This window comes from Ipomoea nil, unplaced genomic scaffold, assembly GCF_001879475.1.
Source record: "Ipomoea nil cultivar Tokyo-kokei standard unplaced genomic scaffold, Asagao_1.1 scaffold3238, whole genome shotgun sequence".
Lineage (NCBI taxonomy): Eukaryota > Viridiplantae > Streptophyta > Magnoliopsida > Solanales > Convolvulaceae > Ipomoea > Ipomoea nil.
Window position 1 is genome coordinate 1,079,399 of NW_017619666.1, and position 13,013 is coordinate 1,092,411.

Below are 13,013 nucleotides of genomic sequence, written 5' to 3' on the forward strand. Positions count from 1 at the left end.
TCTCCTTTTTTTTCCCCTTTTTTCTTCATCACTCTCCCTTTCATCTCTTTTATTTGGCATCCAAGAGGAAAAAAAATGACGAAAGAACCCCACAGCTGTGGTTGTTCGTATGGTAAAAGGTTAATTAATTTTGCTCTGTTTGAATCTAAAGTACTAAAAGTCAGTAAATAAACATCAATTAAAATATCGAAGTCAAATTCATTGTACTTCAAACCTCTTAAGCAAATATACCTTGAATCTTTTAGATGTTTTTGTAAATTCATTTCATCAAAACCTTAAATAGATTACACACACCAAGCATTATAGATTGTATTATTCTATAACGTAAAATAAAGACAAAAAATAACTAGTTAATGTGACTGGTTGAATTGATTATAGACACTTCAAATTGTATAAAGACAAAAAATTCATAATAAAAATCACATTTAAACTTCATTGATATATAAAGTGTGATTTAATCTTTAATGAGATAATCAATTTTTCACCTTAAATATTGACAAACTAGCTCATTTCTTACCATTTAATATAATACTAGTTCTTTTACGCGCTTTGCGCGAATGAAATAATGGCCAATGATTATTTTTAAATAAGTATTTCAAAATATATCAATGCAATGTTATATCGGAGATGTTCATCCATAGGTAAATAAATATTGAATTTGTTTATTTAAATCAGTAATTTAAAGTATATAAATGCAAGATAATATATGAGATATTGATTTTATTGTCACTAAAATAAATATTTGCAACTTTGTAATAACGCTAGTCTAAATACTTAGTCTAAAAATGATAGTCTAAATAAATACTACTTTTGGTTTAAATTTCTCTAATTTTTCTTAATTCTCTTTTGGGTAGCATTGTCCTTGTCATCATCTTCCGTACATGTCCTTTTTTTTTTTAATTATTGGTAGTGTGTCATGTGCAATTGTGTTACTGGTGGTAGCATATATGAATTCATCGTGCAATGAGATTATGGTGTATGGAGCTTTAGATTTGCCTTGTTTTGTATATGATGGGATCTTAGTTGTACTATTAACTTTTTATCTTACAAGCACCTCTTGATATTTGGCAGTGGTCATTTTTTTTCCTACATGTTTCATGCGTTGTGAGATGTGTGTCGTAGGTTATCATGTGAAAGTATTGAACAAAATATTAATATTTATTATATTTGTATAAAATACTTGGTATATATATATATATATATATATATATATATATATAACATAACATAACATATTTTGTATTATAACTTTGATATTTAATTTGTAAAAAAAAAAAAAAAAAGACAATGGACAATGTAGTGAATATAATAAAGTAATAAATTTGAAGGTAATGAATATTTGAATTATAAAAAATAAAGATAATATAACTAATGAAATTATATCACTTTTTAAATTTTTTATAATGAATATATATATATATATATATATATATATATATATATATATATATATTTTAAATAAAGGAATTATAGACATGCATCTAATTATAAATTAATTAAATGCATATTATTATTTTTTGTTGTAGCTACTAGTTTATTAACTTAATAAGAGTAATAAAGTGGCTACATACTTTTCATCAACAATAATTAAATCAATATATTTTTTTAATTTACATTCGTTGTTGAGACAAATTGTTTTGAGAGTTTGTCAATGACAATTGTTATAATTCCTGTCAATAGATGATGATAATTAATAATTCGAAACATATAGTAACAATAGATATTGTTATAGTAAAAATAGTAAAAATTAACTTACAAATTTCTTCATAAGTTTTCCTGCATTGATAAAATTATGATGTGTAAACTTGTTCAATTGGAGGCACTAGATGTTAACATTGTCAATTCGTTAGAAAATGATCCTACCATTTTAGAGTCCAGGTGTAATTGTATTTATGATCAACAACTTTGTAGTTAAGTCGCGCAGACCTGACAATGATGTAAGAATAATTTTGTCCGATAAAAAAATAATAGTATAATATTTGTAAAGTAATGTACAATTGTATCGTTATAAAAATACATAAAAAAAATATTAATACCATAACGGCCTAAGTCATACTTATAATGCAAAAGTATAATTGAAATATTAAGTTTTGTTCTGATCTAACTAATCAAAAGAAGATTAATTAATTAAACGAAAAAAAAAATTAACCAATTTTTTTTTTTAAATGCATAAAAATCAAATGATTTTTAAAGTTCTTGATATATAATCTTTGATGCTTAACTTTGAATGTTGTGTATTTAGCCGGGCTAATTATTTGAACAAAGTTTATGTTAAATTTTATATTATATATTTTTAAAAATATATTTTAACATATTCGTATTATATGTTTAACAATTATGCCAATTTCTAATTGAGATGGGGTTTGAACCTAATACATTGCTTATAGAAATTAATGAGTAAGTTAAAAATAATAAATAGTTAACGGAATATTCCGTTACTAAAGTTTTTACTAACGGAATTTAGGTTATTTAAGGGAAGAAAATAATATAATACAGGGTAAATAAGAAAAATCATTAAAAAAATACTAAAATCAAAATAATATGAACCATTTATTTTAAAAAACAATAGACCATTCATTTTAAGAAACAATAGTACCAATATTTTTTTTTGTTCCAGTTAAGGGCCTACCATTATTCGTTCTTATTAGAATTGTAGATGTAGATGTAGATTTTAAACCATAAAAATTTAACATAGTTCTTACACTTAAATTTTATATCTTTTCTTCATAAAATAAAAAGACATTGAATAAATCTAACTAAAAAGGAATCGATTACACATTTCTAAAAACTCTTTAAAAAAAGAAGAAAATGGTTAAATAGGCACTTGAACATTACTCAAAAAGTAAATTAGGCACTTAAAATTTTCAAAGATTGGAATTAAGTCCTTAAACATGTTATTTTAGAGCAATCGTTATGGTGTGCATCTGTGTGCACCATGCATGGTGCACAAAGATGCAAAAACGACATCATTTTGACTAAAAATGCGCGTCCCACTTTAAAAAAAAAATCAATTTCGATTCCCCTCAACAGCATTATGTTGTTCATTCATTCTGGAGTTTTAGTTCATTGATTCTGGATTTTTAGTTCATTGATTCTGGATATTTAGACGAAAATCGAAACTGATTTTTTTTTTTTGGAAAATGGCACTTTTCCCCCATGAGTTATATACTTATAGCATTTTTCCCACCTGAATTATTGAAGTGGCTATTTTCCCCCCTGAAATGTTAAATGGACATATTTACCCTTAAAATAAATATTTCATTTTTTTTTCCCAACAAATTATGACCATAATTTGGTTCAAACCAAACAAACACTATAGCAACCAAACCGAAATATTTCAATTACAATTTAGAATCGAAACCCGATATTTAGAGTTTATTAAAATCGTGAACCGGAACGGACGGTTCATGTTCCGAACTGAAAAAAATAAAATACGTTTATTGTTGAATTTAGACTATTTTAAAATAAAAACTAAAATTTTAAAATAAAGACAGTTCAAAATCGCGAACCGGATCCGAAACCGCCGGTTTACGGTTCAAGATTCAAATTTTTTATACATAATTTTAATAAATTGACATCTAAATATTGGGTTCTAGATATGAATCATAACCGGAAACTTTTAATTCGATTGTTTTAGTGTCCGGTTCAGTTCAAACCGAACCGTGGTCATCCCTACGTATACGCAATAATTTGTTGGAGAAGTAAAATAAATAAAATGTTTACTTTAAGGATAGAAATGTCAATTTAATATTTCAGGGGGAAAAAAGCACCACTCTTAGAATAATTGAGGGGGCTAATGTGCTTACCTAAATAATTAAGGGGGAAAAAGTGCTATAAGTATATAACTCAGGGGGAAAAAGTGCCTTTTTTTTTTTTTCATGCTGGATATTTAGTTCATTCATTATGGATTTTTAGTTCATTCATTATGGATTTTTAGTTCATTGATTATGGATATATAGTTCAAATTATGCACAACATAATGCTGTTGCCAGAAATCGAAACTTTTTTTTTTTTTTTAAATTTTAAAGTGGACACGCGTTTTTAATCAAAACAACGTCGTTTTTGCATCTATGGTGCACACAGATGCACATTATAATTTGCCATTTTAGAGCATTGAGGCCCAAAAACCGATTGGTGACATATAATTACAAGTCAATAGGGTTCCAACGAACCTCCGACGAGATTCCGATTATATTCCGGCAAAAAACACTATATTACCAATTTGGTCCCGAGTTAACGGATGTCTAACGGCAAAATAAACGGATGACCAAATTAGTTAACATTTTAAAAGTCAATGACTTAATTAGGCACAAAAAATTATCGAGGACCAAATTGATAATTTCGCAATAGTCGAGTAACTATTTTGATAATAAGCACTATATTTTTTTATAGCCATTATCCTATTTTATCGGATCATGTATTGTATTCTATTTACCCCATGTTGTATATGTATATTTGTGGTGATCTAATGAGAATGTGTTCTGGAGTTCTTGAAATAAACTTGGTCTTCTTCTCTCTTTTTCTCTCTGTATAATTATAACCATTACACAAGATTCACACGAGGATACATCCTAATTCCAAGAACTTGATCTTCTTCTCTCTTTTTCTCTCTGTATAATTATAACCATTACACAAGATTCACGCGAGGATACATCCTAATTCATAGCAATCACATCCTTTTAAATGTAGCAACTATTTATGAACAGATACTACAATGTAATAGAACCAGTAGCATTCAAAAAAAAAATGTAGCAACTATTCATATTTAAAAGAGTAAATACCTAAAATGGTCCCTCGACTATAGCTAAATTTATAAATTGGTCCTCGACTTTCAATTTCAACCAATTAAGTCCTTAACTTTGCAATTTTGACACGATTTGGTCCTCCATCTATTTGACCATTTGTTGACCGTGATCGACGATCTCCAGAAGAACCTTCAGCTCTCGTCGGAGCACGTGGAGGCCTCCAGGATGATGTTGCACCGGTTCGTAAACACGTCGTCTTCTTCGCTCTGGTACGAACTCAACTACATTGAATCCAAAGGGAGGATGAAGAAATGCGACCGAATTTGGTAGATTGCATTCGACAGTGGATTCAAATATAACAGTGCGGACGGGAAATGCAACCGGAACCTTAAAAACCCGACAATGGACCATGAAATTGCATATATATCATCAAAAATCACAGTCAACAAACGGTCAAATAGACAGACCAATTGTGTTAAAATTACAAAATTAAGGACTTAATTGATTGAAATTGAAAGTTGAGGACCAATTTGTGAATTTAGCTATAATCGATGGACCATTTTGGGTATTTACTCTATTTAAAATTGGACTCAAATAGTTTTTTTTTTTTAAAAAAAGGAGTAAAACTTGAGTCAAATAACCAATAATAGTCGAACTGGGCTAGTTTTGGGCTTCATTCTCTTCCAAGTTGCAATCCAGCAAACATAAAAATTATCCTCCTTTGAGTCCTTTCTTCCAGATTTCCCAAAACCCTAAACCAAAAAAAAAAAAAAAAAAAAAAAGACTCCAATTTCTGAGCCTTCATCTCTGCAGATTGCAACTTTTCGAAATCAAACTTTCTTCTAGAGAGACACAGAGAGGATGGTGTGGTTTCAGTGTGAGGACTGCGGAGACAATCTGAAGAAGCCGAAGCTGCCCGGTCACTTCAGGGTGTGCTCTGCATTCAAGGTCCCCCTCATTTTTCATTCGCAAGTTTTGTTATCAGCTAATTCAATTGATCAAATTGTAATTTTTTATGCTCGTTTTGATATGAATCTCATGGGTTTCGTGGTATCGTTGCTGTGCAGCTATCTTGCATTGATTGTGGGGAAGTATTTAGTCAGCAAACTGTGGAAAATCACACCCAGTGCATTTCTGAAGCGGTATTTTTCATGCTTATAGTGCTATTTCTGTATTACAGTGTTACTTCAATTATACTTTTTTTTTTTTTTTTTTTTTCTCTTGTCTGTGTTTCATGCTGTTAGTCTGTAAACTCTTGTTAATTGTTGATGGTGTTGGGCTAACATTTTGAAAAACAACAATTATTTAGTCTGCAAAAGTGCTGTTTGCAACTTTGCATAATCAGTTGGGAAGAGTGGTGATTTCTTGAGGATATGACCTTTGCAGTTTTGCTTGCTAAAGTTGGTTGAATTTCGTATTTAGTTGTTATTTATGTGCCTATGTTATCTGGAATGATTTGCTATTATATTTTGGCAGGAAAAGTATGGTCCTAAGGGCCAAGCGAAAACTCCAAATGGAAAAAATGCTAAACCCAACAATGAAACGAAACAGAAGCCTGATGTTGATATAAATGTCGGGTTGTCAGACCGCCCTCCATGGTTTTGCAGGTTTTTATCCATCTATGTATCACTCACCTGCTAGTTTCATGTTTTTACTTCTATAATTGAGGTCTTTATTTGTACTGATTTAAGTGATTATTTATTTTTCTGCAGTCTATGCAATACTAAGGCTACTAGTAAGCAAACCCTTCTTCTCCATGCTGATGGTAAGAAGCATAGAGCAAAGGCACGGGGTTTCCATGCAGCCAACCAGCAGCCTGGGAAGAATGAAGCAACTAATCCGGATGCAACACATTCAACAGATAACAATCCAAAAGAAGATGCCCCCGAGGCAAAAGCTAATGAAGAACCAAAGGAACTCAATCCATCTGAAGCAGAAAACGAAAAGTTACAATCAAACAAAAAAAGAAAGGTTGAAGCATCTGCAAATGGTGCTGTTGAACAAAGAGTTGGAGGTGAAACATTAGCTGATTTAGGTAATGGTGAAGTAATTCAGGTTGTAAGAGAAAATCATGTTAAGAGAGCCAAAACCATTCCAGGGGAAGAAGATACAGTGAGTGGCAAGAAGATTAAGTGGAAGAAACTGATCACCTCAGCTTTGAAATCTGTATGTCCTTCCTGTATCTTTTCTGCATTTGCACTCACATAATTCACATTTTTCTATCCATTTTTTTGGATGACGAGGGAAACCCCAAAACCCTTTCGGGTGTAGGTAAACCTCGCCTTGTGATCCTAGCTGGCAAAGGACCACAAGAAGTAAACCGGCTTAGATTACCCATAGCTGACCGGCTCAAACCAAGGGGGCAAGGATTCGAACTCGTGACCTTGTGGTTACAAGTGTAGGTAAATCCTGCCTTGTGACCCTAGCCGGCAAAGAACCATGAGTTGGCCTTGTTATATTTTTTCCCTAATGCCGAGCTTGCGGAGTGCGTCCGTAAGTATAGTTTTGGGGTCCCTTATGTCCGTGGTGACTGATTTGCTTTGTTCCCCGGGGTTCCACCCTTTGATTAAAAAAAAACTTAGATTACCCATAGCTGACTGGCTCAAACCAAGGGGGCAAGGTTTTGAACTCGTGACCTTGTGGTTACAACTTACAAGTGTGGATCTCTTGCCATCTTGGCTGGGGTTACCCCCCATTTTTGTATCCATTTAGTATTATTAATGGGTGATAGGCCAGCTGGTGGTTTGGTGCATCAATAGTATTCTATACATGTGGAATATAACATTATTTATATATTTATTCCCTCATACATGTGTGTCCTACATTTGAGGCAGAATCCAGATGGTACTCTGAAGTTTAAGAAACTTGAAAAGGCAGTTCTGAAGTCTTTAAGGGAATCAGGCTTCACAGATGATGAGAGCCAAGTCAAGGAAGTACTTGAGAGGAAAGTGAGTTAATTCTATTCTACTGTTGTTAAATTCATCTCATAAGGGAGGTTGATTTTGGGCTTGAAATAAGGATCACAATTGATTAATTTTGTCGTTCTATGCAGATAAATAAAAGTTCTAGATTTGCTGTTGAAGGCAAGCTTATTCGACTTGTAGCTAAGAGCTGAAGCTATGGCATTTGTTCCCATGTCAACGTGGAATGCATCACATTTCCCAGAGAATTCTCAGATGCTTAGACACATCTATCTATTGATCTCCAATTTTGTGAAACCCGACTATTTTCCAGTTTCCCCGTTGTATTTGTTCATCGGAAACTAGAGTGAGGGATTGTTATTAAAGAAACTAGATAGTCACTGCTACTGCCAAAAAAAGATGAGGAAGAGACTGATCAATTTTTTGAAGAAAGTTCATTTTTATCCGGGCTAATCATTTCTTCAAAATTAATTATTCTGCATTTTTTTTTTTAAAAGAATTTCATGAGTTTCTAACAACTCGGTGACTTGTTTAATGGGAATTTGATGTAGTCATTGAAGTGGTGTTTGGTTGGATATTTTTATACTTCATTTTCAGGCTTATTTAATTACCATGTCTATTTGTTTATTTTTGTTACTCTATTATTTGGTTTAAAGGTCATCCACCATATATTTAATGTAAAAGTACACTTGCCCGCACGTTCAATAAGCAGTATTTGAGAGAATATAAAAGCACACATGCCCGTATGTTCAATAAGTAGTATTTGAGAGAATGTAAAAACACACATGCCCGCATGTTCAATAAGCAGTATTTATGGACAAATTCCTTGTGTGCATCGGCATTTGGCTTTGAGTCATTTAGTTATCTTGATTTATATTCTCATATGCTCTATCAAGTTGAGGTGTGAAGGGCTCTTAGAGTGGGGAATACAACATCTTAAGAGAACAATGTAAACACACACATATATGAAAATTTTTACCATGTTGATCTACATGATAATTCTTTATACCAAGGAGCATAGTAGGACTCTAAAGTGAATGGTAAAGGGATGGCACAATGTCAAATTGTCAATTGGTACTGTAATTTTCATTTTTTGAATCAAAAAAGGAAAAAGAACTGTGGTTATTGGTTCACTTTTGTTTTAACCTACAATATTTATCTACTTAGTTATTTTAATGCAATCAGTACAAGAATTAAACCATCAAATGTTGCTTTCTTTGCTCTACTACTGAAACAGGTGTGAAACAAGAAGCATGGGTAACCCTATGATTATTCAATAAAACAGTGAAGCATTCTATATTTCAACTGAGAGCATATACACTTGGGAGATTCCGAAATTTCGCTTTGGGTTTTCTCTATAACTTTCAGGCACACAATTCAGCAACTCTTGAAAAAGTTCATCGAGCCTATGCAGCTGGTCGTATGGATAGTTACAGACTTACAGTAGAAGAATTACAATTACGATCAACAACACAACAGAACATGCCATTGCCTGTCACGTATCAGAAAAAAACAACATTAGCAAAGAATATACTTTGTGTTAATTTTATAGCGTTAGTCTAAAAAGAAACAAATTTGAAAAAACGAGTGTCAGTAAACAAGTTTTCTAAACAGAAAACAGGGAATGAAAACTAGAAAATTAGAAAACAAAAAACAGAGAACAGTTTCCTGAAGTAAACGGGCCCTAACAGTTAAAACAAACTTATAATGAATGGCGTTTAAGTTGGTCATAGAAAGAAAGGCAACAACGTCCTTTGTTTGGTCTGTACTTACAGCTATTGCAGAAGCAGCTAGTCCTGCGCGTTCTCTGGGGTCCTTCCGGTAGTAATTACCAAGATAGAGTATTGTGGCATAATACCACATAAATGGGCATATGATTCCCACAAGAAATCTAGGGAGAAGACATTAAATGTCAGATATTAAAGAAGGGGTTGAGAAAAACAAGTAACTAGGGATATAAAGTACTCACGAAAACCATCCAATCCCTAAACCAAAGCAAGGAAGAGGTTTATCATATAACCCTGCTTGACCATCTTCTACATCTCTTATCAGAGTATATTTGCCCTTGCTTCGGTCATCTGCATTTGTTGCTTGCCCTAAACTTGACAAAATATCCACTCAGTATGCAAAACTCAAAGCATATGAAGAAGACAAAGCTAATTTTGACAGAAAATTGAATCGGTAATACTGATCTTCATTTTTAACGCCTTCCATATTGTCTTTCTGATGGAAGTGTGACAGAAAGAGAATAATGTGGGAAGAAAGAGTTTTGATCAATCGTAGCAGCTAAAAGAAACAGATACCTTTAAACAACGAATAATACCGAGCTGATGGCCTCAAAAGATCTAAATGCTTGTCAGAAACTGATCTCACCAATTCAACGCCATCTTTACTATCTCCTTCCTCAAGAGTCGATTCTGTTTACACAAAATGTAGTCTGAATCTACTATCATAACAAAGTCTGTCCTTACCCCGTAAATATACTTACCAACTTTATAGAGCTAATGTTACAGAATAGCTAGGGATAGAGATTTTATAAAGGTTGTTTTAAAATCCCAGTTTTAACTCGAACTTATCTTTCACTTCACTATACACGACCAATCTTATCCAAGTAACATAACATTCATCTAGAGGACTCTTATCCCTAAGTTACATGTGTGTAGTCTGTCAAACACCATTGACCATTAACTTCTACACCTAACAAGTGATTTCTTTTCAAAAATTAGTCAGCCTATATTGATTCACTAACAATCACTGCTAGGAACTAAGGATGCTTCAAAATAGATATCCTTTTTGTCATCTCTATCAGAAAGGATCAAAATATGGGTAATAAATTTCATATGATTGCTACTAAATATTGAGTTTGTCTCATATAAGGTATATGGGTAGAGCGGATTGGGGGTCGGGCCCATGGTATAGGGGTAGATGCCTATAAATACATTGGTATCTCTAGGTGGAGTATCACCATCACAATTGTTTATGTTTTTCATGTATTTCAATCAAAGGATACACCCATTTATACAAGAGTTTACACGCTAACTAAGGTAAGTATCGAAATACATCTCTAAGAATATACTCTGAATCCCTAAGATTATGCTAAATATAATCCTACCATATAATGTCTAACAAAAATTAATAGAAGAATAGCTTCGCTCCCGTGGACGTAGGCACACTGCCGAACCACATAAATCTTGTCTTCTTACTTTCTGTCATTATTATTGCTTCTTGTTCTTGTTAATCTCAACATTAAACATCCTTATTGACATCAGTTTATAATGTAAAGCTACAATCATGAATACCTTATGCATTCAGGATATATATACCGTCCATTATATTAGTGGCAACCATTTTTATGACCTCAATCTTTGAGAAAAGCACTACACCACAAAAAGAATGCTGCAATATCATTGTAGCTAGTTCAAGTCCGAAAACGAGATGGGAAAATTAGGTAAAATATAGTCAGCATAAGGAATGGATAATTACTTGAATCCATTTATAATTCTTTGGAGACGATGTTTTTCAGTTTGTTGAGGCAGTCCCCGCTGCTTTCCCTTTACTATGACCTGCTATACGTAGTTACAAAAAAAAATAAAAAAAATAGAACACTTCTGATTGTGGAATGCAAGAAAAAATACTCCATAGCATTTAATGCCCAAAATATCTAATGAGAAAAGTACTTCATGAAAATACATTTAATGATTTCTGAATATTCATAATGGCATCTGATTTAAGGGTTGTCGAACTTTTATCATAGCATCTAATGCTTCAACTTCCAATAATAAATCCAATCAGTGTATAAACTTAGTAACAGAACAATGATTTCTCTCTTCACATCTATATGTAATCTGAGAAAAAAACCAAAATATTCACTGAAAATTTTACTCCGTAAAATTACACAACAGAGAAACAACAAAGAAATTCTACCCACAATTTTCTTTCGACTCTAAGCAAATATAGTACCATTCAAAACCAAATTCTCAGAATCAATCCGGGTAAATTAGTAAACAATTTAAGCCTTCAAATAGGAACATAAGGATTAGGTTTATCTACCTCATATTTACCTACTGATCCTCTACCATCTGTGGCCTAACACCAAGCAAACTAATCACCAAAAAAGGCAGAATAACTCTGTAATTCCACCGAAATTATAGCTAAACCAAGTTTATATGACGTAGAATAGACAGGAAATCTGAACTGAATTGAACAAAGAATACCCAAATCAAGAACAAATTCATGAACTGATCCACAAAGAATGATTGCTCCTAATAACACTTGAGGCATATGCAAAGAATATACTCTTCAAGAATTGACCTTTCAATCATTGCACTCAACTTATAATAAAAGTAAAGGTGCATAATCAATCGAAATTCGGGTAACAGAAACTAGAAGAGGGTTTATCAAGATCAACAATTATAAGACTCCAAATACATATATCATAAATTTTTTTTCTTGTTTGCAGAAATTGAAGTTTATTGGGGATGCTTACTTGCGTACGTGGGAAGACAACTGGGAGAAATTGTTTGTGACTTTGAGCTTCAGATCATCATATAATTCTGGTAATGGAGTCTTGAAGGGGGGATATGACTCTTCTGACTCTTCTTTTGTAGTTTCCTTTGTTTTATTTATTTATATAGGTTGTTCGAAAATTTATTATATATATATATATATATATATGTATATATATAAGAGATCATGTGCGAGGAAGGTTTTAGATAAAAAAAAAAAGGTTAAATTTATATCTAGTCAAAATTAACGATCAAGAATGAAGAAGAATTAAAAAAAAAAGTCGGGACATTAGTGTAATTTTGTGTAAGTAAGTTTAGATTTTTATTGTCTTCGAGGGCATATGTTTTGTCTCAGTGCATAATTCATTTTTCCATTTTGAGTGTATAATTTTGACATTTGTGTACATATCTTGTGTCTTCAAGTGCACATTTTTGTACCTTCAAATACATAATTATGGGCTAATTTTTATTTATTTTTCTCTTTTGCCTTCTTTTGCAATAACGTATAACTAAGTTTTTAATGAAATTGGTGAGATTTACAAACGATTTGTAAAGGTAATTACTTCACTAACAATTAAGTTGAATAACTCTCCCTTTTGGTACCATAATTGCTTAGATTGCACATCTTTGTGCCTCCGAGTGCAAAATTTTGTCATTTGAGTGCAAGTGCACATTTTTATGCCTTCAAGTGCATAATTATGGACCAGTATTTATTTTATCTTTTGCTTTCTTCTCAACAATGTATATATAGCTAAATTTCTAATGAAATTTGTGAGATTTACAAATTATTTTTATGGGTAATTGTTTCAATAACACTTAAATTGAATAACTCACCTTTTTGG

The 13,013-nt window shown here is 32.1% G+C and overlaps 2 protein-coding genes and 1 long non-coding RNA gene across 6 annotated transcripts; 1 reads left to right on the top strand and 2 right to left on the bottom strand.

Moving 5' to 3' along the window:
• Positions 1-5,438: 5,438 nt before the first annotated feature.
• On the top strand, positions 5,439-8,266 carry LOC109168939 (UBP1-associated proteins 1C). Its single transcript, XM_019317805.1, has 6 exons — positions 5,439-5,693; positions 5,813-5,887; positions 6,222-6,352; positions 6,458-6,911; positions 7,580-7,693; positions 7,798-8,266. Exons 1-6 carry the CDS (start codon positions 5,607-5,609, stop codon positions 7,858-7,860), a joined length of 924 nt encoding a protein of 307 aa, XP_019173350.1. The 5' UTR covers positions 5,439-5,606; the 3' UTR covers positions 7,861-8,266.
• Positions 6,976-7,437, bottom strand: LOC109168940. Its single transcript, XR_002052136.1, has 2 exons — positions 7,382-7,437; positions 6,976-7,128 (listed from the first exon to the last, which is right to left on the bottom strand). It is a non-coding gene; the product is annotated as an uncharacterized LOC109168940 (long non-coding RNA).
• A 539-nt stretch (positions 8,267-8,805) lies between the features above and the next one.
• On the bottom strand, positions 8,806-12,297 carry LOC109168944. 4 transcript variants are annotated; one of them, XR_002052140.1, is made up of 6 exons: positions 12,153-12,297; positions 11,150-11,232; positions 9,970-10,083; positions 9,636-9,767; positions 9,440-9,557; positions 8,806-9,158 (listed from the first exon to the last, which is right to left on the bottom strand). XR_002052140.1 is itself a non-coding variant. In XM_019317811.1 (6 exons), the coding sequence occupies exons 2-6, from the start codon at positions 11,157-11,159 to the stop codon at positions 9,105-9,107; spliced, it is 423 nt and encodes a 140-aa protein (XP_019173356.1). In that variant the 5' UTR covers positions 11,160-11,229; positions 12,153-12,290; the 3' UTR covers positions 8,806-9,104. The 4 variants fall into 4 exon arrangements, 2 of the variants coding, with proteins under 2 accessions (XP_019173356.1, XP_019173355.1); XR_002052139.1 differs by having other exon boundaries at positions 9,636-9,762; positions 9,970-10,103; positions 12,153-12,295; XM_019317811.1 differs by having other exon boundaries at positions 9,636-9,762; positions 11,150-11,229; positions 12,153-12,290.
• Between the last annotated feature and the right edge of the window lie 716 nt (positions 12,298-13,013).